The sequence below is a fragment of the Protopterus annectens genome, chromosome 3.part0 (genome assembly GCF_019279795.1).
Source record: "Protopterus annectens isolate FY-2018-M chromosome 3.part0, PAN1.0, whole genome shotgun sequence".
Lineage (NCBI taxonomy): Eukaryota > Metazoa > Chordata > Ceratodontiformes > Protopteridae > Protopterus > Protopterus annectens.
In genome coordinates, this window is record NC_056731.1 from 465,848,883 (window position 1) to 465,873,305 (window position 24,423).

The 24,423-nt window shown below is 43.0% G+C and overlaps 1 protein-coding gene across 1 annotated transcript in view; it reads left to right on the top strand.

Moving 5' to 3' along the window:
* The window catches only part of TRIO (trio Rho guanine nucleotide exchange factor), a 5,137,669-nt gene that overhangs the window by 4,882,335 nt on the left and 230,911 nt on the right, over positions 1-24,423 (top strand). The window contains exon 53 of the mRNA XM_044065600.1: positions 17,952-18,073. Within this exon, the coding sequence (XP_043921535.1) occupies positions 17,952-18,073 (122 nt within the window). The remainder of the gene's footprint in view (positions 1-17,951; positions 18,074-24,423) is intronic.

Below are 24,423 nucleotides of genomic sequence, written 5' to 3' on the forward strand. Positions count from 1 at the left end.
ATAATAATTATAATACCTGTTTTCTTAATATACAAAATCTTTTTAATACCTGGAATAATATGTTTTTTTACTATGGAGGAGAGACTTACAATTATTAAAATGATAATATTCCCCAAGATTTTATACTTAATACAATCAATAATACTTCCACCTACAAAAATAATTATCAAGAAACTGAATACACTAATGTTAAATTTCCTATAGGCACCTAATAGACCTAGGATTGCATTAAAGAAACATACTAATAGCTGGCCTCAAGGGGGTATTTCTTTTCCAGACTTTAATTTATATACTATCTCTTCTGTTGTAAAAGTTATTACTTTATTAATAGATCAGTCATATGTCACAAAATGGAAAGATTATTGGGAGCTAATTAGTATGCACTTCATGAAAATCTCCTTAACACACAAAAATATGATTGTAAATAACTCCATGTTATGGTTACTAAAGGAATTTTGTACTTCACCTATTACACCTAAACATATGGTTTGTTACCCATTAAATATTATTATTAGTTATCGTAACTTTATATTCATGCACCCTAAGTATAGGGAATGGAATTTTATTGTATTCCCTATAATGTATACTCAGGGTATGCTTTTGTCATCTACTTCAGAAGGAACTCATTTAGCTATAGATAATGATCTAAAGTACTGGTATCAGTTGATATCTGATAATAAAGTTAAAAATCTAGATTTCTTAAAACAAGAATTTGATCTAAGGGAAACTTGCTGGTTAGAGGTTCAGACCTTTAGACAACATCTCATTAATAAAATAGATTTAATGTCTATAACAGTTAAAGAATCTATTCCAACACTGATTGATTACTTGATATTAAATTTACAACATAAAGTTTCTGATAAAGGTAAACTTTCATACATACATAAAATTATCAGACAAGAAACTTTTTACAGTGTAGATTCATACTAGAATTATTTCACTTCTATTAATGGGGACCCACCAAATCAACAAGATAAACAATATATATTGGAATCTGCTTATAGAACTACGTCTTCCATTGTCTGGAGACTTTATACATGGAAATTTTTACATAGATCTTTTTATACACCCTTGATGATGAATAAAATAAATAATAAAGATAATTTATGTAAGAGATGTAATGTAGAAATTAATGCTGACTGGGCTCATATGTTTTATGACTGTATAAAATTGAAAGAATACTGGAAGTCAATTAATGAATTTTTGCAGGCTCTTTTACAGATAATTTCATTATTTCTAAATCTCTTATATTATTCAACACACCTGTACCTCAAAGTGTTAAAAGGTTAAGCTTCCCTTGTTATGGTCTATTCTAGCAGTGGCTAGGAAAATAATAACTAGAAATTGGATTTCAGATACACCTCCTTCGTTCAATGAATTTAAAAATGTTATGAATATAGTGTGCCATATGGAAATAAACACAATTAGGACAAGAACAAATAGAAAACATCTTATTATATTGTATGGGATAATTTACAAAATTTGTTAAAAAATTTTAATTTCAATAGCATGGTATTTTAGTTTAATTAATTGATCTGATTGTAGTGGATGTCTTTGTAAATACTTTAGTTGTTTTGTTAAATATTATAATAATACCTATTTTAATTACTTGTATAAAATTGTTATGATATTTCTCTTATATGTTAAAACAATAAACCTGTTTTGAAAGAGAAACGTTGGGAGAGCTGATTGTTGTAACTAAAGAAATTATTCTTTGGAGCTGGGACATAGGCTCTGAATTGCCTAGACAACATAAGGTCTTACTCATTTTGATGCTTTTGGCTGCCCAAAAAGCAATTATTCAATAATGGTAATCAAAATGTAAACTTACTGTAAGTGGAGTACTTGAATACTGTCAAGGAGATGAAAGAACTGAAAGTGGGATCCGTAGGAAAAGGTAGAGCAAAGTAATTAGAAAAATGGAATATGTGCAGACAGTATAGGCAGAAAGAATGTTCAGGAGGAGGAGTGAGTTTTAAGGGAAGAAACCAACTGAACAATTTAAGTAATGTGTAGGGGGGTGTTGGCATAATGGTTAAGATGTTTATCTCACAGATGAAATGTACAAAGTTTGATTCTGACTTCTGTTTTCTGGCTAAACTTGTAATAGTCTGCAGACTAACAAGTTCATAGGTAAATACTAGGCTAAGGCGGAGTGAATGCTAATTGTCAGAATGAAAATGTGTGCTTTTCATGAAAAAAAAATACTATGGCTTGTTTTTATGTACCTGTGCCCCTGATGTTCTTCGTGTTTCACTGTTCCAGTTATTACATTTGGGTAATCTGCTGGCAAGTTGAACCTCAGTCAGCCTGATTAACAAAGTCTTGGATCCTGCGTCGGTTGCTGTCCCTTCTTCCATGACGTCAGGGGTATAAAACATGCAGCCAATGCCATTTCATCAGTCTTTCTTGCCGTGCAGTGCCCGAAGCAGAAGCGGTTCGCAAGTGCCAGTCGGCCGACTCCTGAAAGTTTTGTTTTCGAGTTTCAGAACCAAAGACTTCAACCTAAAGCTAAGTACCCCATTGGGGAAACTTTTTCTTGCTCCTTACCGATGTCAGTAAAAGTTAATAATTGCATTACTTGTGGAAAGCAAATACGTCATAAAGATTTTCATTCGTGCTGTATTCCTTGCCTAGGCCCTGACCACGACGTACCTTGCTGTCATTTTTGTGCTTTATTTAATCAGCGCACTATCTGCCGTCGGTACATTTTTGCCTCTAAATATTTCGGTTCTTGGTTTAATTACCCAGAAATGTCATCGGTTAGCCATCCGACTTAACGGGATTCCGAAAAAACGCAAAGATAAAGAGCTGCTGAGGTCCAAAACTGCCGACGACACTTCTCCTAAGCCAGTCGCCAGTTCGCCGGTACTCAGTGAGGCGCTTTCGCCGCCCCTGATACCTGCTACTTCTGATTCGCAGGCCTCTACTGAGACCTATTCGGAGTCTGGTATACCGCGAGATGCTTCACCTATGGAACCTGCGGATGTCTCTACCTTGGATGGGTCTGGAGCTGCTGTGCAGGCACTGGCTTCTGAGGATGTATTCAGGCCTACAGACCTGCATATTAAATCAATACCACCCTCATTACTAAGGCCTAAATCTCGATCCATGTCTAAAAAAACGACATCCAGGCCACATGTTCAGGCCCCTATGCCTAAAAAACAAATGATAAAAATGGCTGAAGATCTAATTACTCTAATCAGGGGTAGTCAGCCCCCCCCCCCCCAAGAGGCCTAGGCCTGAGCTTGATTATGAATGTTCTGACTAGGATTCTATTTCTTCTGATTCTTCTAATGACCTGGATTTGTCCATACCTACTTATGAGGATTCTGATGCAGAGGATTCCATTCTCTCTCTGCTTCCCCTCCTGAGGATTTTTCTTTTGGTGAAACTTTACATACTTTAAGGGAGCATTTTCACTGGGAAGGCCAGGAATTTTCTGATTCAAAAAAGAGGCTTAGGGATTTCCTTCTTCTACCGCAGCATAGGCCTTTGGCTATACCTCCTGTACTAGATATTGTTGATGTGTTCTCGGAATCCAGTCTGGCCCCTGATTCCCTACCTCTCCGGCTCCTAGTAAACCTGACAGATACTACAGGGTTCCAGAGTCCCACAAGTTCCTTTTCAAAAATCCTGTTGCGGATCCAGAAAACATTTCTCAGGGACTCAAGGGCATTAAGGCTTCTACTGCAAAAAATCCTACCCCTTCAGATAGAGACTCCAGGGCGCTGGATAGATGGGGTAAAAAGGTTTATACTTCTGCAACCTTGGCATTCAGAGCTTTAAACTGCCATTCCATATGTTAAAATATCAACTGCATATTATTGGACTGCTTAAGCAGAAAATGATTCCTGACTGTGTGGAAAATAAAGATTTACAGGATTTTATGCATTCTGCTGAACAAGTTGGAAAACATACTTTGCAATGTGGTTTTGATTCTTTAGAGGCCTCCTGCAGGGCTGCTGTTACTGGGTCTGTGCTTAGAAGGCATGCTTGACTTGAGCAATCTTTGCCTGATCACGTTAAAGCTAAATTGTTGGGTGCTCCTTTAAATCAGGATCACCTGTTTGGCAATAAGGCTGAAGAAGTTCTAAAAAAGGTGGAAGATAAAGCTAAATCTATGCAAACTGTTAAAGATTGAATACACTCGAACATCTACATTTATGGTAAGTGTACACAACTGTACTTTTCAGCTGTGATTTAATAAAAATGTTGTTTAAGAAAAGGCTGATTTAATAATAGTTTCACCTGCAGGACTGCTAGGCAGTGGCCTTCCTTATGAAAGTATAGAATCCACCAACACTGTGTATGCACATTTACCAAGTGTAGGAGCGTCTGGGAGAAAATTGTACAAACTTATGACTGAGAAAGGATGAACACATTCATTTGGCCCATCATGGAGGGGACGTCATAGATCTCAGATTGCTTTATATGGTCAGCACAAATTGTTTCATTTGGGGACCATTTGATTATCAGATCTGTAGCAGGGATTGGATTATATCATTCTGTCAGCTCTCTAGAATATATGCACACACACACACACACACACACACACACACACACACACACACACGCACACGCACTTTTCTCTTTCTTTTTCATATTGCATATTCCCTGCAACTGTCAGTGTGTGATCTTTCTATCCTTTTTAATTCTTTTGTTAAAGATTTTCTACTTGTTAATTAACTTTACTCCTAGAATTTCTTTCTGAGTTCTACTTATTTCTTATTTTTTTCCTGCTTATGGCATGCACCAACACTCGGAACAATCTATCAGTTAAGAGTAGTCTGTTGTACTTGTAGGCAATACCTTTTCACATTTTAAATGTTCTGGCTTCACAAGGTTTAGATGCAGCAGTAGTGTCCAGTCTTCCAAACTAGAGATTGCTGTAGTGTGTAATGAATATTTATATTAAAAGCAAGAATTGTAGTGAAGATGTACTTGTAGTTTATCACATGAAATGTAAAAGTAACTGGTTGTTTATTTTAAATCCTTATAAAAATCCATAAAACTATAATAAAATATCTGATGTCAATTTTCATCTGTTCTTGACTGATGGGTTATGGTTCCAAGCTTTGGAACCAGTCCAGTTGTATAGCTTGCACCAGCCAAAACAATTCTTGAGCTAATAGTCTGCTCAGAATGCCCCTCTCTACATTACCCCAGAGCTTGTTTGCTGCTCTTACAGAAAGACGCTTCAGCTGACTCTATCAGCGCTAAGTACATTTTTTAATTATATAATATTTTTCTAACCTTTTCTCCTCTTTAGTATTTCTAAACCCTTATCTACTCTTTCTCCTTCGTTTGAGTGTTTCTTACCTTATCCTGTACCAGTTGGTAATTCTCACCTACCGTAGTTGATAGGTTCCTCCATTTGATAGTCTCTCCTACAGTTGTTGTAATATTCTTTCTCTCTGTGTGAGTGTTGGGCTTTTTTTTCTATGTTGAACTTCTGCTTTTCTTGTTAAAATGGCGGGTAAATCAAAATCCACCACTGGATTTAAACAGTGCCAGGAGTACGGCAGGAAAATGGCGAACTCTGATGGGCACATTAAATGCGTATATTGTTTGGGTGCTCCTCATTTAGATCGAGTGCTCTGTCTACTAGGGCTTCAGTGCTAGAGCCCTGGTAGAACATAGAAATAAGTTAATACTAAAAGACTTCTTAAGGCACCTTTTGAAGAAGCATTGTCCAAGGCTGACCAGTCTCCCAAGGCCTCTGGCTCAAAGTCTAGTTGTTCGGTGCTGTCGTCCCCATCGACACTGACATCTAAAAAGCATAAATACCCTTCTGCTGGTTCTTCTTCGAGCCGAAGTCAAACGTTCCAAATTATTTGGAACGGACTGAGTCCTCTGCACCAACTGCTACCTTTGTGCCATCGATACCGACCACAACACCAACAATGATAACTACTCCAGTGTCTGCACCGGCTTCTTTAGTTATCACGTCGGTACTGACATCTCCTGTAGCTTGGCAGCTCCTACCGTCTGCCGTGGTGCTGAAGACCGAGACTTTCTATGCACCCAAGACAAGGTATTCTCCATCGATCGACCTCTTTCTGAGTCAACTCCCTAGCCTTTTCATAGAGAGAGACCTGAATCTCTATCTGGCTTGTCCATTCGCTCCACCAGGTGTCTTTCCAAAGTTGACATAGTGAGGTTGGTGGATCAGCTTCTGACAGCTAGGGGTCTTTCTCCTCCTCCTTCTCAGCCCTGTCTCCCTCCTGGAGCAGGGGAGTTCTCCCCAGTACTCTTACATATATTCCTCCTCTGACCTCCTTGGAGGCTTTAGAACCATTGAATCCAACCACACTTACTCCAATAGTCTTGGTGCCGATAACATCTTTGTCTTTGGTTCCGGGCACGGCTATGACTTTCTCTTTGCCATTGGATATGTCCCCAGGATTGGTCCTCCACCATTGGGTCTGGGTGGTTTGAGTCAGCTCCTGTTTTTTATTCAGAGCTGACCTTCCCCACTTTGGTCTGTGGGGGTTGGATGCCTTTCCTTTGCTTCGGCCTTGGGGATGGGTCTCTCAGGGCAGTGTGTGACCCCAGTTCCGAGTTTGTCTCAATTCCGGGCTCCCATTCCTCATTGGCGGGGGGGGGGGCTGCCTTCAAAGCTATGGAGAGGACCTTGGCCACTGCTACTTCTCAGGTGGCTCCTGTGTTACTGCAGTCTCACCCCTTGAACCCCTGCTTTTCTGGAGGTTTACACCAACATCTATACCCGAACAGTGAGCTCCAAGGATGCAAGAGATGCCTTCCAAAGACCACCCTTCTTCCAAGTCCTCTACAGATATTCCCACTGAAGAGCCCCCTCAGAAGAAATTGTTAAAGAGGAAACACCTGGACTCCCCTGAAGAGTCTGTCACTGAACACACAGATGTTATGTGATCCTATCTCGCCTACATTCAATACTGATGGGCTAGGAGCCGATCCCTCGGCTCCGACTCAGCACGCTATGCTATAGAGCGAGGCCTTTTATTGGCTGAGCTATTTCTTATCCCAGGATGCACCACCACTAATCCCCCAGAGTTTGCCACTTACAAGCTAGGACGTGGTCTCAAACTTGGCTGGGCTAAGTACTGTTTATTCAGACTTTTCCTGTCAGAAAATTTGTTAATTTGAACCCAAAAGCTGTTTTAACAGCTATCGTTGTTGTACGAGTGTGTTTGGAAAATTTTTGCTGAGAGAATTGTGTTTTTTTCGTTAAGGGAAGGTTTCCCGTTTAAGTTAGAGGGGCCTTCCCCTATTACTATCTAGCGTTTTGTGTTTTAGTGGTCAAGTACCTGCTTAAGTTAGAGGGTCTTGACCCTCATTTTATGTGTTTGTGCTACTAGTTCGTGAACTGTTTTTTGTGTAAAAAAAAAAAAAAAAAAAAAAAAAATTAAAACTTTCTTAGTTTCTCTTCACTGTAATTAATCTTGTTTCCCTAGGTAGTCAACATGTCTAAGGAACATAGAACCTCTGGGTTTAAAAAGTGCGAGGTGTGGTTATAAAATGTCCATAACGGACGACCACTCCTCATGCGTTATTGTTTAGGCGCCAAGCACCTACAAGAGTCATGTAGCGTGTGTCACGCCTTTTCATCAAGAGTCCTCCAGGAGAGGAAGAACAAATTAATTCTAAAAGGCTTGATTAAGCCATCCTTCGAGGAGGCTTTATCTTCCTCTTCCTCTCCTTCAAAAAAGAAAAAAGCGTCGGCTCCGACCAGTCTGTCGGAACCGACTGCCAAAAAACCTAGGCAGGCTTCTCCATCGGCTCCACGGACTTCGGAGCCGAGGGCGGAACGGTCTGCCTCGATGCCTCCAGTCTCGACCCCTCTGGTTTCGGAGCCGAGGACTGGGGCATCGAGAGGCGGGTCACCTTCATCGGCTCCACTGATATTGGAGCCGATAAGGGTTGCTGGCTCAGACTCTTCCCCTTCGGCGCCAAAGTCCTCGTCGGCACCGAGGGAAATTGTTTTGAAATCTCCCACAGAACCGATAGTAATAGAATCCCTTCGGAGCCGGTCCTCTAGTCCTATGGAGCCGATGGAGAAATCGGTTCGGACCCGATCGGTGTCATCTAGCTCCTCCAAGATGTCTGATTCGGACATCGACAGGGTGCTCCTAAGACTCTTCCAGTCTCCGGTGTTTCAAAAGTTAGTTTCGGCTCCAGCCCATTCGGTTTCGGAGCCGATGGTCCACCCTGCTACTATGGTTCCTCCTCCAACAGCCTCGGCACCGTTGGAGCCGGTGCTGGTGGATCCGATGGAGGTTTTAGGGTCGGGCCCGACCCTTACTCCAACTCCGGCTCTTGAGTCGGAGTTCGGTACACGGACTTCTTCTCTCGGCCCCGGGGGGGACGCTTCGGGACTGATGTTTTCGGTCCCAAGCCTTCCTCTCGTCGCCGGCGCGGAGTGCCATCTACCATCGTGGCCATGGAGGTGGGACCCTCCCAGGATTCTGGTGGTCCTGCCTTCAGGGCTATGAGGAGTGCGTTAGCCAAATCATCTTTGGCTACCTCCACGGTCTCCCCAGCTCCTTCGCTGCATACCGAGACTGGGTCTTTGGCAGTCCCCCTGTCCTTAGACAGCGGAGCCCTGGGGCCTGAGGTTACCCCCACTGGGGTTCCCCCCCCCTCCTGGAGGTCCTTCTGAAGCTTCTTCGGAAGAACCCCCCAGGAAAAGATCATTCAAGAGGAAGCACGTTGACTCCCCTGATGAGTCTCTTACATCAGACACTGATCTCGATGATGCAGAGGGGTCCCCTAAGTCGTCCTCAGATGATGTCTCCTTTGCAGACATCCTGGAAGCCCTTAAACAACGAGGCGGCTGGCAATCCAAACCCCCTTCTGCTGATGAGTCGGTGTTCCTTAAGACCTTCGGGGCTCAGCCCTCCGCCTCCTGGGTGTCTCCGCCCTTTGACGAGCTCTTGGATTTGATCTGTCGAAGGGAGTGGGAACACCCAGACTCTGTGGAACCGGTGCCTGCTCGTCCTAATAAATTCCTCTTAGCACCCCCGGAAAAAGAGTTCCTGACTAAAGGTGTGGCTGTAGATGCTTTGGTGGTGGCATCTGCTACCCAGCAAGATGTAGCAGAGGCTTTGACGTCCGTCCATCCTCCTAATGAGTCTAGGAGCATGGATCGGTACGGTAAGCGCACCCTAAGTTCAGCGGCCTTTACACTAAGGTCCTTGAACTATCTCACGCACTTTACCAGATTTCAGAGGGATCTGATTAAAGAACTTTCCGATAACCTCTTGGGTAACCTGCCTGAGGAGCTGGCCCAGACGGTTGGCTCTCAGCTGGCTGCACTGTCCATTTCAAACTCGTCCATGAGGCTCATTTCTTATGCGAAGGGGCGAGTAGAGCGGCGGGTACAGGCATTGCTCTACGGAGACAAGCCTGGCTCCGCCTGTGTCATTTTGCGGAGGCCTTTAAGTCTTCCTTTGCCGACGCCCCCTTTGATGGGTCCTCCTTGTTTGGACCCAAGGTAAAGGACACACTGACCCGCTGCGAGCAAGAAGGTAAGACTCTGACTGCCGTAGGGGCATGATTTTCCACTCCCTTTCGGCCTTACCCCAAGGCTAAAAGAGGAGGGAAAATGTGGTTCCGCAGATCTCAGAAGTCTTACCCCTCACAGCAGGACAATCCCCCTTCCAGAGGCAGGGGAGGAGGAAATTCTTCTGGAAGACGCCGTCCCAGAGGCGGCAGAGGCCCTCGCAACACTGGAGACCGTGAGTCCTTTTGTGGCTCTTCAGCCTTTCACAGTCCCTGAGGGATTGCCCGACTGTGCAGCTCTGGAGCCAGTCGGGGGTCGTTTTTCGAAGCACCTAAAAGCCTGGGAAGGTATCACTCAGGACCGATGGGTGCTTCGAATTATCGCCGGAGGTTACACCATCCCTTTCTCCCACTCTCCACCTCAGTCCAAAAAAATCATGGACCCGCCACCCAGTCAACGGGAAACTGCAGCCTCAGAAGTTTCAAAGCTGCTGCAAAAAGGAGTCATCCAACCGGTCCCCGCAGACCAGATCGGATTAGGGACTTACTCAAGATTCTTTTTGGTGTCAAAAAAGACCGGGGACTTGAGACCCATTTTGGATCTCAGCATTCTAAACCGTTCAGTCAAAAAGTCCAAGTTCCGAATGGTCACCCTACAAACCATTCTCCCATTGTTGAAGAAAGGTGTTTGGATGTGCTCCATAGATCTCAAGGACGCTTATTACCATATCATGGTACATCAAGCGTCCAGGAGACATCAGCGCTTCAGCCTAGGAGGCAGTCATTTTCAGTTCCGCGCGATGCCCTTTGGTCTCACCACAGCCCCCAGGGTGTTCACCAAATGTTTGGCGGTCGTGACTGCTTACCTGAGAAGTCTAGGATTCCAGGTGTTTCCGTATCTAGACGATTGGCTCCTAACTGCCACCTCCAAGCATCTACTATTGCGGAGCCTACAAGCCACTATATCACTGGGCAATTCCCTTGGAATCACCTTCAATTGGCCAAAGTCTGTGTTGCTGCCATCTCAACGCATAAGATTCATAGGGGTAGGGATAGACTCAAACCGAATGCGGGTCTATCTACCTACAGACTGGATACAAACTATACAGGCTCGAGTTCGAGCTTTACTTCCCAGATCCAAAGCTCCAGCCAGAATGGTCCTGCAGCTATTGGGATCCATGTCCACCACGGTTCTTCTAGTTCCCCTGGCAAGGTTGCACATGAGAATTCTCCAGTGGCTTCTTTCAGCTCAGTGGTCCTTTCAGGAACTCACTCTCAGTCACCTCATATGGATCACGGAAACCTGCAAACGGGACCTTCGCTGGTGGCTGGTGCCCTCCAGTCTGGATCAGGGATGACCCTTTGTTCCACCTCCTCCTGTGGCCACTTTGACCACGGACGCCCCCCAGATGGGGTGGGGGGGGCATTCCCTGGGCAGGTCAGTCCAAGGCAAATGGCATTCGGAAGAGACCCTACTTCATATCAACATCCTGGAAATGAGGGCGGTGCTTCTGTCCCTTCAAGCCCTTCACGATTACCTCCCTCAGGGCGTAATTGCCGTTCACTCCAACATGTCAGTGGTCTGGTACCTGAACAAACAGGGAGGGACCAGATCCTATCCCCTTTGCAGAGAGGCTATGAGAGTTTGGGAATGGGCAGTGTCAACCAAACGCTTTCTAGTGGCGACTCATATCCCGGGCAAGTCCAATGTGATAGCCGACAGACTGAGCAGAACTATCCTCTCTCCACACGAATGGTCTCTGAACATTACAGTTGCAAATCAGATTTTCAGCAAATGGGGAGTTCCGTGTTGCGACCTCTTCGCGACTCCGCTGAATGCGAAGTGCAAAAAGTTTTTCTCCCTCACCCCGGCTCCGGGGAAGAGCCCTATGGACGCACTAGCCCATCCGTGGCCCACCGGCTTGCTTTATGCCTTCCCTCCAGTTCCTCTCCTTCCCAGGGTGATTCAAAAGGCATCTCTCTTGGGGAGCAAAATGATCTTAGTTGCTCCTTACTGGCCTCGTCAAGTATGGTTCCCCTATCTTCGGAAATATGCTCTGGAAGGTCCATGGTTCCTGGATCAGATCCCAGACCTATTGGTGCATCAGTCGGGACTATTCCACCAGTCCCTACACACCTTAAAATTGACGGCTTGGCTCCTCCTCTTCCGACTATAGTCAGGAGTCATACATTGGATCCAGAAGTTGTGCACATTTTATCTTCGCCCACAAGTCTGCTACAAAGAAATTGTATTCTAGCAAATGGAAAAGATTTGCTATTTGGGCTCAACTCCGGGGCCTGGATCCCATCACTATTCCTGTTTCAGAAGTACTGAAATTTCTAACTTCTCTGTTCAATCAAGGCTCTTCAGTCTCTACCATCAAGGTTCAATTGGCAGCTATTTCCAATTTTCACGAATCTACAAACCCACCTTTAATGAGCAACAGATTGTGTAAGACCTTCTTGAAAGGTGCTGCGCTTTTAAGACCTCCGATTTCTCATCCTGCTCCTCCATGGGATCTCGATGTGGTGTTACGCACCTTAACTTCCTTCCCCTTCGAACCGGCCGCGACATGTGATTTAAAATTTCTATCGTGGAAGACTGCCTTTCTGGTGCAATTACTTTTGCCAGAAGGGTTTCAGAGCTTCAAGCTTTGTCTGTAAAACCTCCGTACTTGGTTTTTCACAAAGACAGGGTATCTCTCAGGCCAAATCCATCTTTTGTCCCTAAAGTTTGTTCCAGCTTCTGCCTACAACAATCATTAGAACTTCCAGTCTTCTTTCCGAAGTATTCTAACAAAGCGGAATTCATATTCCACACATTAGATGTCCACAGGCAGTTGTGTTTTTATTTAGATAGGACCAAACAAACAAGGAAATCAGATCAGTTGTTTGTATCCTTTGCGGACAATAAATTGGGCAAAGCTGTCACAAAGGTCACTATTGCCAAATGGATCAGGGACTGTATTACTCAAGCTTATTCTTATTCTAATAAAGAGCTTACCACCTCTGTCAAAGCTCATTCTATAAGGGCTACTTCAATAGCATTTCATTCTAAGCTTGCCATTGGTGACATTTGTACTGCGGCTACATGGTCTTCCCCGCACACTTTCATTTCCCACTACAAATTGGATGTGGCATCTAGAGGACGAGCTTCATTTGGTTCCACAGTGCTCAGGAGTGTTTTCCAATGAGCCACCCAGGATTTAGGTGCTAGGGACGCTGTCCCATCAGTATTGAATGTAGGCGAGATAGGATGACATAACATCTTTTAGTTATGTACTTACCATAACTTTAGATGTTTGGGATCCATCTCGCCTACATTCCCAATAACCCACCCTCCTTCCCCCTTCCTTGGAGATCAGAGGATATCAGAAGGTCCGAATCCTGTTTTCATCTTGAAACATCTAACAATGTTATATAAACAAGTTGTGCATGTGTGCATGAATGCGGACAAACAAGATCTGGGGGATTAGTGGTGGTGCATCCTGGGATAAGAAATAGTTCAGCCAATAAGAGGCCTCGCTCTATAGCATAGCGTGCCGAGTCGGAGCCGAGGGATCGGCTCCGAGCCCATCAGTATTGAATGTAGGCGAGATGGATCCCAAACATCTAAAGTTATGGTAAGTACATAACTAAAAGATTTCGATGAGGGGGAGGGTTCCTCCCAGTCACCCCCAGAAGACGTCTCCTTTGGAGACATCCTGGAATTCCTCAAGACCAGATAAAATAGTCTCCGCTCCCGAGGATCATCAGTATTGGGCAAAAGGATTAGCAGTATATGCCATGGTGGTGGTGACTGCCACTGAAAAGGAGCTAGCTGGGGAAACTTCCACTGTTCATCCCCCTAACCGAGAGTCAAGGGCAATGGACAGATTTGGGAAGCGGGTTTGCACATCATCAACCTTTACCATTAGGTCCTTGAACTTTATGGCACATTTCACTAGGCTCCAGAGGGATCTGATCAAGACGCTATCAGATACCATAATTCATCCATGAGGCTCATTGCACATGCAGCTGAAGGGGCGACCAGATTCGGCGGTTCAGGTGTTGCTATTCGACAACATGCTTGGATGCACCTGTGTGATTTTGCGGAGCCATTCAAGTCTTCCTTCATCAGTGCTCATTTTGACGGATCCTCTTTGTTTGGCTTCAAAGTTAATGAAACTCTATTCAGGTGTGAGAAAGATGGAAAGACCCTGTCTGCTGTGGGTATATGTTTTTCTGCTCCCCAACAAGCCTATTCCAGGAGTCAGAGGAGTGGAAAAATGTGGTTCAAGAAGTTTGAGTTCTTTCCAGGACAGACGTGGTGCAGACTCCCCTTGGGGGGGGGGGTCAAATGGAGATGCCGTCCTAGAGGCAGTGGTGGCCATCAAAACCAGAGTTCCAAAGGAGTCTTTCTTTGGCCAACCCTATCAGCGGTCCTGAAAGGAGGCCTGATTGCTTACGTTTGGAGGCATTTGGACGAAGGTTTTCTTTGCACCCAACAGCCTGGCAACGGATAATTAGACTATTGGGTAGTAACAATTATTTCCAGAGGTTACCTTATCCCTTTCACTCTTTAAACAAGAACTCGAACAAGACTCCCTGATGTTCCACCCAGTCAGAGGGACCAAGCAGCCTTGGAAATACAAAAGCTGCTAGAAAAAAAGAGTCATCCAAGAAGTCCCACCAGAACAGATAGGATCTGGATTTTATTCAAGGTTCTTTTTAGTGCCAGAAAAGACAGGGGACTTTAGACCAATTCTGGATCTCAGCATTCTAGACAAATTTGTTCACAGTCCAAATTCCAGATGGTCACAGTTCAGTCAGTACTTCCCTTTCTAGAGGAAAATGATTGGATGTGCTCTATAGACCTACAAGACATGTATTACCACGTATAAATGGGCAAACTCAAGAAAGTTTTTGTGCTTCCGGCTAGGTGCCAGTCCCTATCAGTTCAGGATGCTGCCCTTTGGACTCACCACAGCCACCAGGGTGTGTTCACCAAATGTATAGTAGCAGTAGCAACTCACTTGAGACTGCACGGATTCCAGCTGTTTCCATATCTAGACGACTGGCTCAGCACCACTTCCACCAGATGTCTACTGCTACGGGCAACAGAATTCACCCTAAAATTTTTCTTGCATCTAGGCATGACGGTCAATCTTACAAAGTTTCAACTGTTTCCCCCTCAAGATATGTAATTTATTGGAACTCGTCTCAACACTGTCTGTTGTGTGGCCCCCTGCCTGCCCACAGATTCCAGAAAAATAAATCTCAAGTTCATTCTATTCTGTGCTTGAAAAAAAAATACCAGCCCTATTGGTGCTTCAAGCATTAGGGTCCATGGCAGCGGTGATCACTCTGGGTTCCACTAGTGGGTTTTCACATGAGATTACTGCAATGGCTTCTGACAACCAATGGTCCATTCTAACCCCCCCCCCCCCAATGAACCATAGTCTCTGCAAAAAAGACCTATCCTGGTGAATGGAATCAGAACAAATTCTTCTGTGCCGCCCCTTTGTTCCTCCTCAACCCAAAGCCATACTGACCACGGATGCCTCCCAGATGGGGTGGCATTATCTGGGAAAGACAGTCCAAGGCACTTTGTCCTTGATAGAGGCCAATCTGCATATCAGCATTCTGGAGCTGAGGGTGGTGCTACTAGCGTTTCAAGCATTTCACTCTACCAGTCCTCAAGGAACAATTGGAATTCAATCAGACAATATGTCTGTAGTCTGGTACATCAGCAAGCAAGGGGGGAACCAAATCCTACCCCTGTGTTTAGAGCCCTTGAATGTGGCAATGGGCTATTGCTTCCAGCTGCTTTCTGATAACGAACATCCCGGCGAGTTCAATTGTGGTAGCAGACAAGCTGAGCAGGTGCATTATAATGCCTCATGAGTGGTCTCTCAATCTCAAGATAATGAAGAAGATCTTTCATCGCTGGCGCAAAGCTTGCTGCGACCTTTTTGCCTCACCCCAAAACAAGAAGTGCAGAAGCTACTTTGCCCTGACCCCCCTCCCAGGGCGGAGTCCTCAAGGGACACTCTTCTACTCTATTGGCTCCCAGGTCTTCTATATGCCTTTCCCCCTTCCCTCTGATCCCTCTTTTCCTCAAGAAAGCAGCCAGGTTGAGAAGCAGGGTAATCCTCATTGCACCCTTTTGGCCTTGACAAATTTGATTTCCCTTCCTATGGGCTCATCTAGTTCACCATCCATGGATTCTGGACCCAGTTCCGGACCTTCTGTCTCACCCTCATGGACTGGTGCATGCCAGCCTTCAAGGCCTCAAGATCATTGCTTGGTTCCTCCAATTCCATTAGTCGCCAGACATAATGATATTCCATCCCCAGTATGAAGCATTTTACTGGCATCCCACAAACCATCCACCAGGAATCTCTACCTCAGTAAATGGAAGAGATTTTCAGTCTGGGCCTGCGATAATGGCCTCGACCCCTTTTTAACCCCAGTAGAAAAAGTTTTAGAATTTTTGGCCATTCTTTTTGAAAGGGGAGCTTCTGCTTCTACTATTATGGGCATTCTAGCTACCATCGTTAACTTTTATAATGGCTTCGGAGATCTACCCTTAATTTCACAAAGACTATGTAAGGTCTTCCTCAAGGGAACTATCCATTTAAGGCCTCTATTTAAAGATCCTCTACCAGCATGGGACGTGAATGTTGTCTTGCAGTCACTGGAACTTACCCCCTTTGAACCAGCAGTGAATTGTGACTTAAAGTTCCTCTCTCGGAAAACGCTACTACTTATAGCAATAACCTCTGCAATGCAAGTTTCCAAATTGCAAGCAAGCATTATGTTCAAAGCCCCCTTACTTCATTTTTCATAAGAATAGAGTTACACTCAGGACCAATCCATCCTTACTTCTGAAGGTCATCTCCGAGTCCAACATTAATCACACCATAGATTACCCTGTCTTCTTTCCAGATTTCTCCAACAAAGGCGAATATTGCTAGACGTTCACAGATAATTACATTTCCATCTCAACAGAACTAAAGAATTCAGGAGGTCAGAGCAATTATTTGTCTCCTTTTCTGGTGCAGTTTTAGGGAAATCTGTCTCTAAGGTTACTTTATCAAGATGTTAAAAGATTGCAATAATTTCATTTATAACAGAAAGAATGTGAAGCTTCCAATGATGGTGAAGGCACATTCCACTAGGTCTATGGCTACTTCAGCTGTTTTCCATTCTAAAGCTTCCATGAGTGAAATATGCACAACAGCAACATGAGCTACTCCGCATATCTTTATTACTCATTACAAATTGGATCTGGTCTCTGCGGAAAAGCTGCCTTTGGTTCTATGGTTCTCAGGAATATCATTCCATAGGGCTGGCTAGGCTCTAAAGTAGTTTGGGGACTCTGTCCCATCAATCAAGAATAGATGAAGATTGACACCATCCGATAAAAGAAGTTATGTCTTACCATAGCATTCCAGCTGTGTTGTCATTCTTCATCTATTATTGGCGTCCCACCCTTCTTCCCCCTCCTGTGGATTCTTGGCGGAACGATCTTTTGTCTTGGGTCTTCTGTTAAGATACTTGGACATGACTTCTTCATTTGGATTAGTTTCCATCTGTTGTTCTATATGTCTACAAACTCAATCTGAGGTAATGTAGAGAGGGGCATTCTGGGTAGACTATTAACTTGAGAGTTTTTTTGGCTGGCGCGAGCTATATAATGACCAGATCGGTTACAAGAATTGGAATTGTAACCCATCAGTCAAGAATAGATGAAGATTGACAACACAGATGGAATGTCATTGTAAGACATAACTTCTTTTTGTAACTTCAGACTCTCTCTCTCAGAAATATAAAACCCTGACTGCATTCCAGACTTGCAGAGTTTGAATAGCAGCTAGGTAGCTGGAAGAGCTGGTTTGGGAAAGATAAAAAAGGAGCATCTACAGCTCCTCCATCCTGAAGGATGGGGTGTGGTGGTTTCCCTGACTGGCTCTTGTACCATTCCAGCACTAAGGTTGGAGGCAGGAGAGCACAAAAAAAACGAGTGTATTATGAGGATCATGAGCTGTGGCTACCCAAGCCGGCATGCAAAGGAGTGCATTTACTTAGATGTCAAAGTAATGGTTATCTGTGCATCGATGCAGCTGCCTATGTTGTCACCGGGGTAGGGCTTGATATGGGAAACATTAACCATTGTTGGCATCCTTCCAGGAACAGGAGAATGGAGCCAGGCAACCTTCACGGCTACCTGGATGATGGACTGCAATTGATAGATAACCCCATGGTGTACTGGTTACCTTTAAAATAACGTGGACTGTGGTCTGTCTCTCTCTAGGGGTAGCTTTATGTTTAGCAAGCAAGAGACAACAAGTGTAAAGGAAAATATCAGAGCCTTTTAGGAAGCTGAGTTTTCCTCCTTTGTCATTACTTTATAGTATAGCTGTTGTAATTTTGCAGAAGACCACACAAGTCTTAATATGACTATTTCCATTTCTTTGTAGTGATGCCGGAGAAGTGACCCTTAGGATCCTTACTGTAACCACAGATGATGATGGAATATACACCTGCATAGCTGCAAATGACTTGGGTTCAGTTTCAACATCTGGCAGTCTCCGAGTTGTGGGTATGTTTCTTTTACTATTTAGAACTTCATTGCTTCTCCTTAATAGCATATTGTAGTTCATATCCTCTCTGCTGTAAACAATGTTTGCCATACTTGGATGTTTTTGTGTCGTTCTAAGTGTAGAGAGATATAATTCATAATTTATTAGCTTCTAAAATCCTGTTCTGAAATTATATCATGTTTGCTAGTGGCAACATATTTGAGGGACTTGATCTTGCCCTTGTGTTTTCGCTAGTTGCCTTAGTGAATTAGTAGTGGAAGTGATTCTTGGGTGGGGGAGGACAGTAAATGGAGTCAAGCAAAGGTTTGTTGGGTCTAATTTCATTTGTCCTCCTATTCCCCTTCTTGGGGTATGTTACTGTTTTTTTATTTGGCTAAAAAGTGGACAAGTTAAGACCGGCATTTGTGGAAATCTGTAGGCATTTAAAAGTTTGCATTCTTGTGATGATTAGAGGATTTTTGTTTGTTTTTACAGCAGTATCACTAAGTTTAAAAAAAAAAATAAATTAATTTTAAATTTTGAGTAAAACTGACTGATCTTAGCAAGATGTTGAAATTGAATTAAGATATGTTGATCCTTAAACATGTTTTTCATATTGTTTTACAGGGAGAATTTCAGAATTAGAAATAGCTTTGTAGACAAAAGTGACCACTCATTTGTATGGTTCCCTAAAATGCTGATTTAGAGGCAAATTCCACAAAGCTGGGAAAGCATATTTGCCTATTAAAGTGTAAAGGAAACTTGCAGATGATAGAAGGAATTTGGTGGAATGTTGGAAAAGGATAAGGTCAGTGTCATAGGGATCGCCAGAGCTGGGGGAGTGAGTGCAGTGCCAGCTTTCATTTATTTGTAGTTGTAGTTAGTAGCTAGCATGCTTGTATGTGTAGTATAGGCAACAGTTATGGCCCAGAGAAGCGTTTGCGTTGTTAGTGGAAGACATTTTTGTGGTATTCAACCCTCCAGGCTGTCAAGTTAGATGACCTAGTATTTGACTGCATAAAGCATTCATTCTGTGATGCTCATTTTTTATCTTGCTAACAGTTTTGGGAGGAAATTAAGTCGTTCCCAGTGCTCAGTGGTTGTAAAGTAGAGAACAGAATGCCAGTCTTGGGCAGTCTGAAGTTTATCTTTGGGATGTGGGAGGAAACCAGTGCAGCCAGTGAAAACCCACACAAAGACTGGAAATGCATGCAGCAATGCTAACCACTGCACCATTGAAAGCAGAATTGCAAATGAGAGGAAAATTGTGTATTTTAATGGTAATAGCAGAGAAGGTTATAAAGTTATGGTTAGTATTCAGGAGATACAAGCACCATGGAATGGGAATGTCTAAGAATTATTGTCTTAAACGAGAAGGAAAAGTAGTCAGAATGTCAGAGGCTTAGAAAGAGAAAAGAATGACAAGTCTTTTAAGATGCATAACATGCTTTATACTTAAAGGACATTATCAGTTGTCATCATCATCGTCACCCCCTTTTTCCCATTTTCTGTATGGGTTCAGGGTGTTGCATTTGTCGCTGGTCTCTCAATTCAGTGCTGCTTTCCTACTTTCTTCAACAGTCATGCCTGACTGTCGCAGGTCTTCTTTCACACAGCCCATCTATCTCTTTGTTGGATGCCCTTGCTTCCTCTTGCCTTCTTTCTGTCTGTCCCAAATCATCTGTGCCCAACCCACTGTAGTCTGTTTTCTTACAACTTCTCTGCAACTGCAGCTTCTTTGGCATCTGCTCTGATTTTTCTCATTTCTTCATCTGTCCCACAGTGTGCATCCTACCACACATCTCAAGCACTTCATCTCTGTCTCCTCAAGCTTCCTCAGTTGCTCTGCCTTCATTGCCCAGGTTTCTGTACAATACAGTAGCGTTGGTCACACTACAGATTTGTACATCTTCCTTTTAAGCTTATTTGACATTCTTTTGCCACAAACCACTCTTGGCACACTGTGCCAGTTGGCTGGAGCCCCTCTGACCTCCTCATTAAGACTTCTGAAATGGTAGATTTGTTTGTACCTAATATCACACAGCTATTAAGTTCAGTACGTAGACTGTCAGATTCTGAATGCAAATACATTGTTTATTAGAATAGTATCATGATATCTCAATACAGAGAGATTAAACAATATGCACAGATACAAGCCCTTTTATACTTTCTGAAATAGAAAAAAGTGTATACAGTGTTCAAAGCTTTCATAACTGTAGAAGAAGCATTTACCACCCGCTTGCTAAGCTCTAATGAACTTTTAAAATTCAAGTTGGTCCTTGTATGAGAAATGAATATGTGCAAACACTGCAGCAGTTTTAAGCTAGAAGCTTCATAAAACAAGCATTAAAGAAATATATATCCACTACAGCTTCCTCCCCTTGATGCTATAAAGCATCACAGTCTAAGATTGTTTTGAATTTTATCATTGTCAAACATGTAAGCTCTGGGATATTATTATTCAAGCATAGCAGCCATTGCATGTGTACGTTTTCTTACAAAACAGTGTATTAGCAGATTTTTAACAATATACTAGAGCTATACAAAGTATGATTATAACAAAAGTAATTAAACTTTGCATTATACTAGTACCAACATTTCCAGATATGTTGCCCAACCACCCAAACATGGTCCAACCAGACTCAGTTTTAGTCATATTAATGGCCATTTGTTCCATAAAATCAGCCACCTTTTTGTGTTCATCATGTAAGTCTGAAACAAAAGTACAGCACCCTTTTACAATCAAACAAACAAACTCCACTCATTGAGGCCAGTATATAATCATAAGCTATTCAGTTTTGTAAGACAGTGTCTCGGACTTCAGTCAGTTCTCTGTTTGCCATGAGAATGTCTTATTAGCCATTTCAGCAATATAAGGGACATCTGATTCACTTCTTGCATAGTTCGCAATATGTCCTACTGCATAGAAAAGAAAGCCACTGCTTGTTCTGCAGAGTGTATGGCCCTCTTATTGCTCAACCTTCCTGCCGGTGTAGAGAAAGAATGAAAAATAGCTGATGTCATCTGTCCCACATAACAACCAGACCACTTTCTCGGTAACCAGGGTAGGCACGGTCAGGCACTACCAATATTGTCTCATCACAGGTGTTATTTGTAACTGCTGTAACCTTCTCACATAGTTCCTTCTGTGGCATAACAATTATCACCTTGTGTCAATGCAACCATTTGATAATATATTTGTTTAGTCCAATCCATAATGTTTGGTTTTCTACAGCAGTTTGCATTTCTAAATCAGTCTGTTGCACAGGGACAGGTAGCATTGAAATGCCCCCTTGGCATCAAGGGAAAGTAGTCCACACACCCAGGAGCTGGAAACATTTAGGTCAGTGACATGTTGATGCAACATTTGAAGAAACAAGTTTTCCCTCATGTCAATCAAAAGCAGTAGAGGGAAGAGAATTAGTGATGTCATCAGCAGGAGGTGTGGTGCCATTTTTAGTCAGCTCAGGAGACATCAAGTTGGTTTTCTTGCAGTTCGAAACGTGGACCCAGTTTAGTATTCTGACACACTTTCCTGTAGTATGAGTAGTTAGGAGGATGAGATGAGGTCCTTTCCACTGCATTTCCAAAGAAGATTTGCACTGGAACATATTCACATAGACTAATCACCTGGCTGTAAGTTGTGACAGAGAACTGTTGCAGGTAGTGGAAGGGGGCTCCTTGTTGCGTTTATGAAAAGTGTGTAAGATAGAAACAAGTTTTGAACAATAGTTCTCAAAACTTCATTGATAAATACCAGTTCACAGTTACTCAGTGGTGGGGAAGGTGGAATTTTCATGGAATGACCCATAAGAATTTCATGAGGACTTAATTTACAAATAGTGTTTTCAGTTCGTCCCATACAAAGCATCTGGCCAATGTAGCCCATTTCACTACAAACTTTGCTAATTCTGATTTTAAGAGTCCGATTAGACATTTCAACAAAACTAGATGACTGTGGGTGATGGAGATAATGTAACTGTAAAGAAATTTATAACACAGAATTTGATTTCTTAATTTCAGCAGTAAAATGAGTACCTCAATCTGAATTAATACTTTAAGATACGCTGAACGTAGGAATAAATTCTTTTAGCCATTTCTTCACTAATGTTTCAGCATCACACTTAGCACATGGATAGGCTTCCGTCCATGCAGAAAAAAAAACAGACAATAACCAAAATATATGAAAATGTAACGTTTTCTCATCTGGAGAAAATCAGTTTGTACATTTATAAAAGGCTCCCAAGGGTGACGGTAATGCAGATGGTGTGTTTTTTAACAGGAGGTGCTGCAATGTTATGTGACAAACAGATCTCACAATTATTTACTTAATGGCTAACTAAAGACTGAGAAAGGGGGGGGGTAAACCATTCCCACTGAATAAGATTAAGAAGTCCATGGTAAGCAGTGTGATTCAGTAAGTGGTTATGCCCCTACCAACAAGAGTAGTATGGCCAGAGGTGCTGCCATGCTGCCAACAGGGTGTCTCCATATTATATCAGCATACCTTTTACAACTCACTCTGATCCACCTCTGAAGCTTCATTTTGAAAGAAGTCAAATCATTAAAACTACAAGGATTGTCAGTCTTTGCAGATGCTTCATGCACAATAAAAACAAACATTTTAGTGACTGTGGCATCCAAACCAGCAGATTGGTTGCATAATCTGCTAACCAGTTAACTCTCACAGTGACAGTGTCTCCTTTTATATGAGCTTGCACTTTAACTACAGCTAAAACCTTTGGTAACAGCAAAGCATCTAATAAGGATTTTATAAACTTTTCATTTTTTTGTTTCACTACCTGCTGATGTTAAAAATCCTCTCTCTCCACAATTCCCTAAAGTCTTGAGCTACTCCAAACCCATAATGGCTATCAGTATAAATGTTCACAACTACATCTTTAGCTGTTTTACAAGCCTTGATTAATGCAGTCAATTCAGCAGCTTGTGTAGAAGTGTAACCCTTTCTAGTCTTTCCTGAAACGTTACTGTATTTTCAGTAAATATAGCAAAGTTATTATGTAAGGTTTCCATTTCTCTCTCTTCCACGTGATCCATCCATGAACAATTCCATTTCTGCTTTGTTCATTGGAATATCTCTCAATTCAGGTCTAGGAGAAAGCACATGGTTAGAACTGTAAATCGTAGGGTTTACCTTCTTCTGTCATAGGCAGGAGTGATGCCGGGTTCAGTACCTGACATTGCTCAGTGGTGATTGAAAGGTTAGAAATAAGCAACAATTCATATTTGGTTAACCTGGCAGCCAAAAGATTCTCCATCTTAGATCTTAGCAACCATCACTGCAGCTGCCACTACTGTCTGCAGGCAGCCCGGTAATCCTCTAGCCACCCTATCAGACAATGAATTGCTTCTTCTTTCAGCTTTTCCCAGTTAGGGATCGCCACAGCGGATCACCTGTCCGCTAATGATTGGCAGTGGAGTTTTACGGTGTCGAGTTGCCAGCCCGACGCCCAACCTTCCACAGAAGGCACACACATGCACGCACACACACACCTAGGACCAATTTAGATTGTCCAGTCCACCTACAGTCTTTGGGATGTGGGAGGAAACCGGAGCACCTGGAGGAAACCCACGTGACCACAGGGAGGACATGCAAACTCCGCACAGAAGGCACCCCAGCCGAGGATCGAACCAGAGAACCTCTTGCTGTGAGGCGGCAATGCAAACCGCTGCACCACTGTGGCTGCCCAATGAATTGCAATATAAAAAAAATTAAGGTGAATGTTTTTTGTACAAGATGCAACTCCTTGAAGGCTCAGGCCGAGACGTCAGGGAATATTAAATTTTGGTGTTTGTGGACTCCTGGCTAGTTGTTTGTTTTATTTATTTTGCTTTTCTTGCTTGTGGTTTTTTAATGAATTGTAATATGCAGCAAGTCTAAATGCATGACCGTGTTTTTGAACTAGTACTCCTGCTGCATACCCCCCACCTCCCTTTACATGACAGAATAAGATGAAAGGCTTCTTATAATCTGTGAGTCGTAAGGCTGAGGCTGTAGCAAGGGTTTGTTTTAAGAAAGTAAAAGCACTTTCTTCATTTTCATTCTAGGGCAGCGACTCTGGTGTGTCTTGTTTGAGCATATCAGTCTAAGGTATAGCAGTTTCTGCGTTATTTGGTACCCATTGTTAATAGCTTCCAGACAAACCTGTAAAAGCTTGCAGCTGTTTCTGCGTAACAGGGTGAGGTGCCTTTATAATAGCTTCAACACACAAAGGTAGGAATTACCTCTCTCCACATGATATTAAAGGGAGAGTGTCAAGATTCCCTGTAGCTCTCATTGTTTTGATTTAGCGGGTAGGTCAGGTGATCCTATTCTTTACATTCAGACAGCTTTCAGTGTGATGGCTCA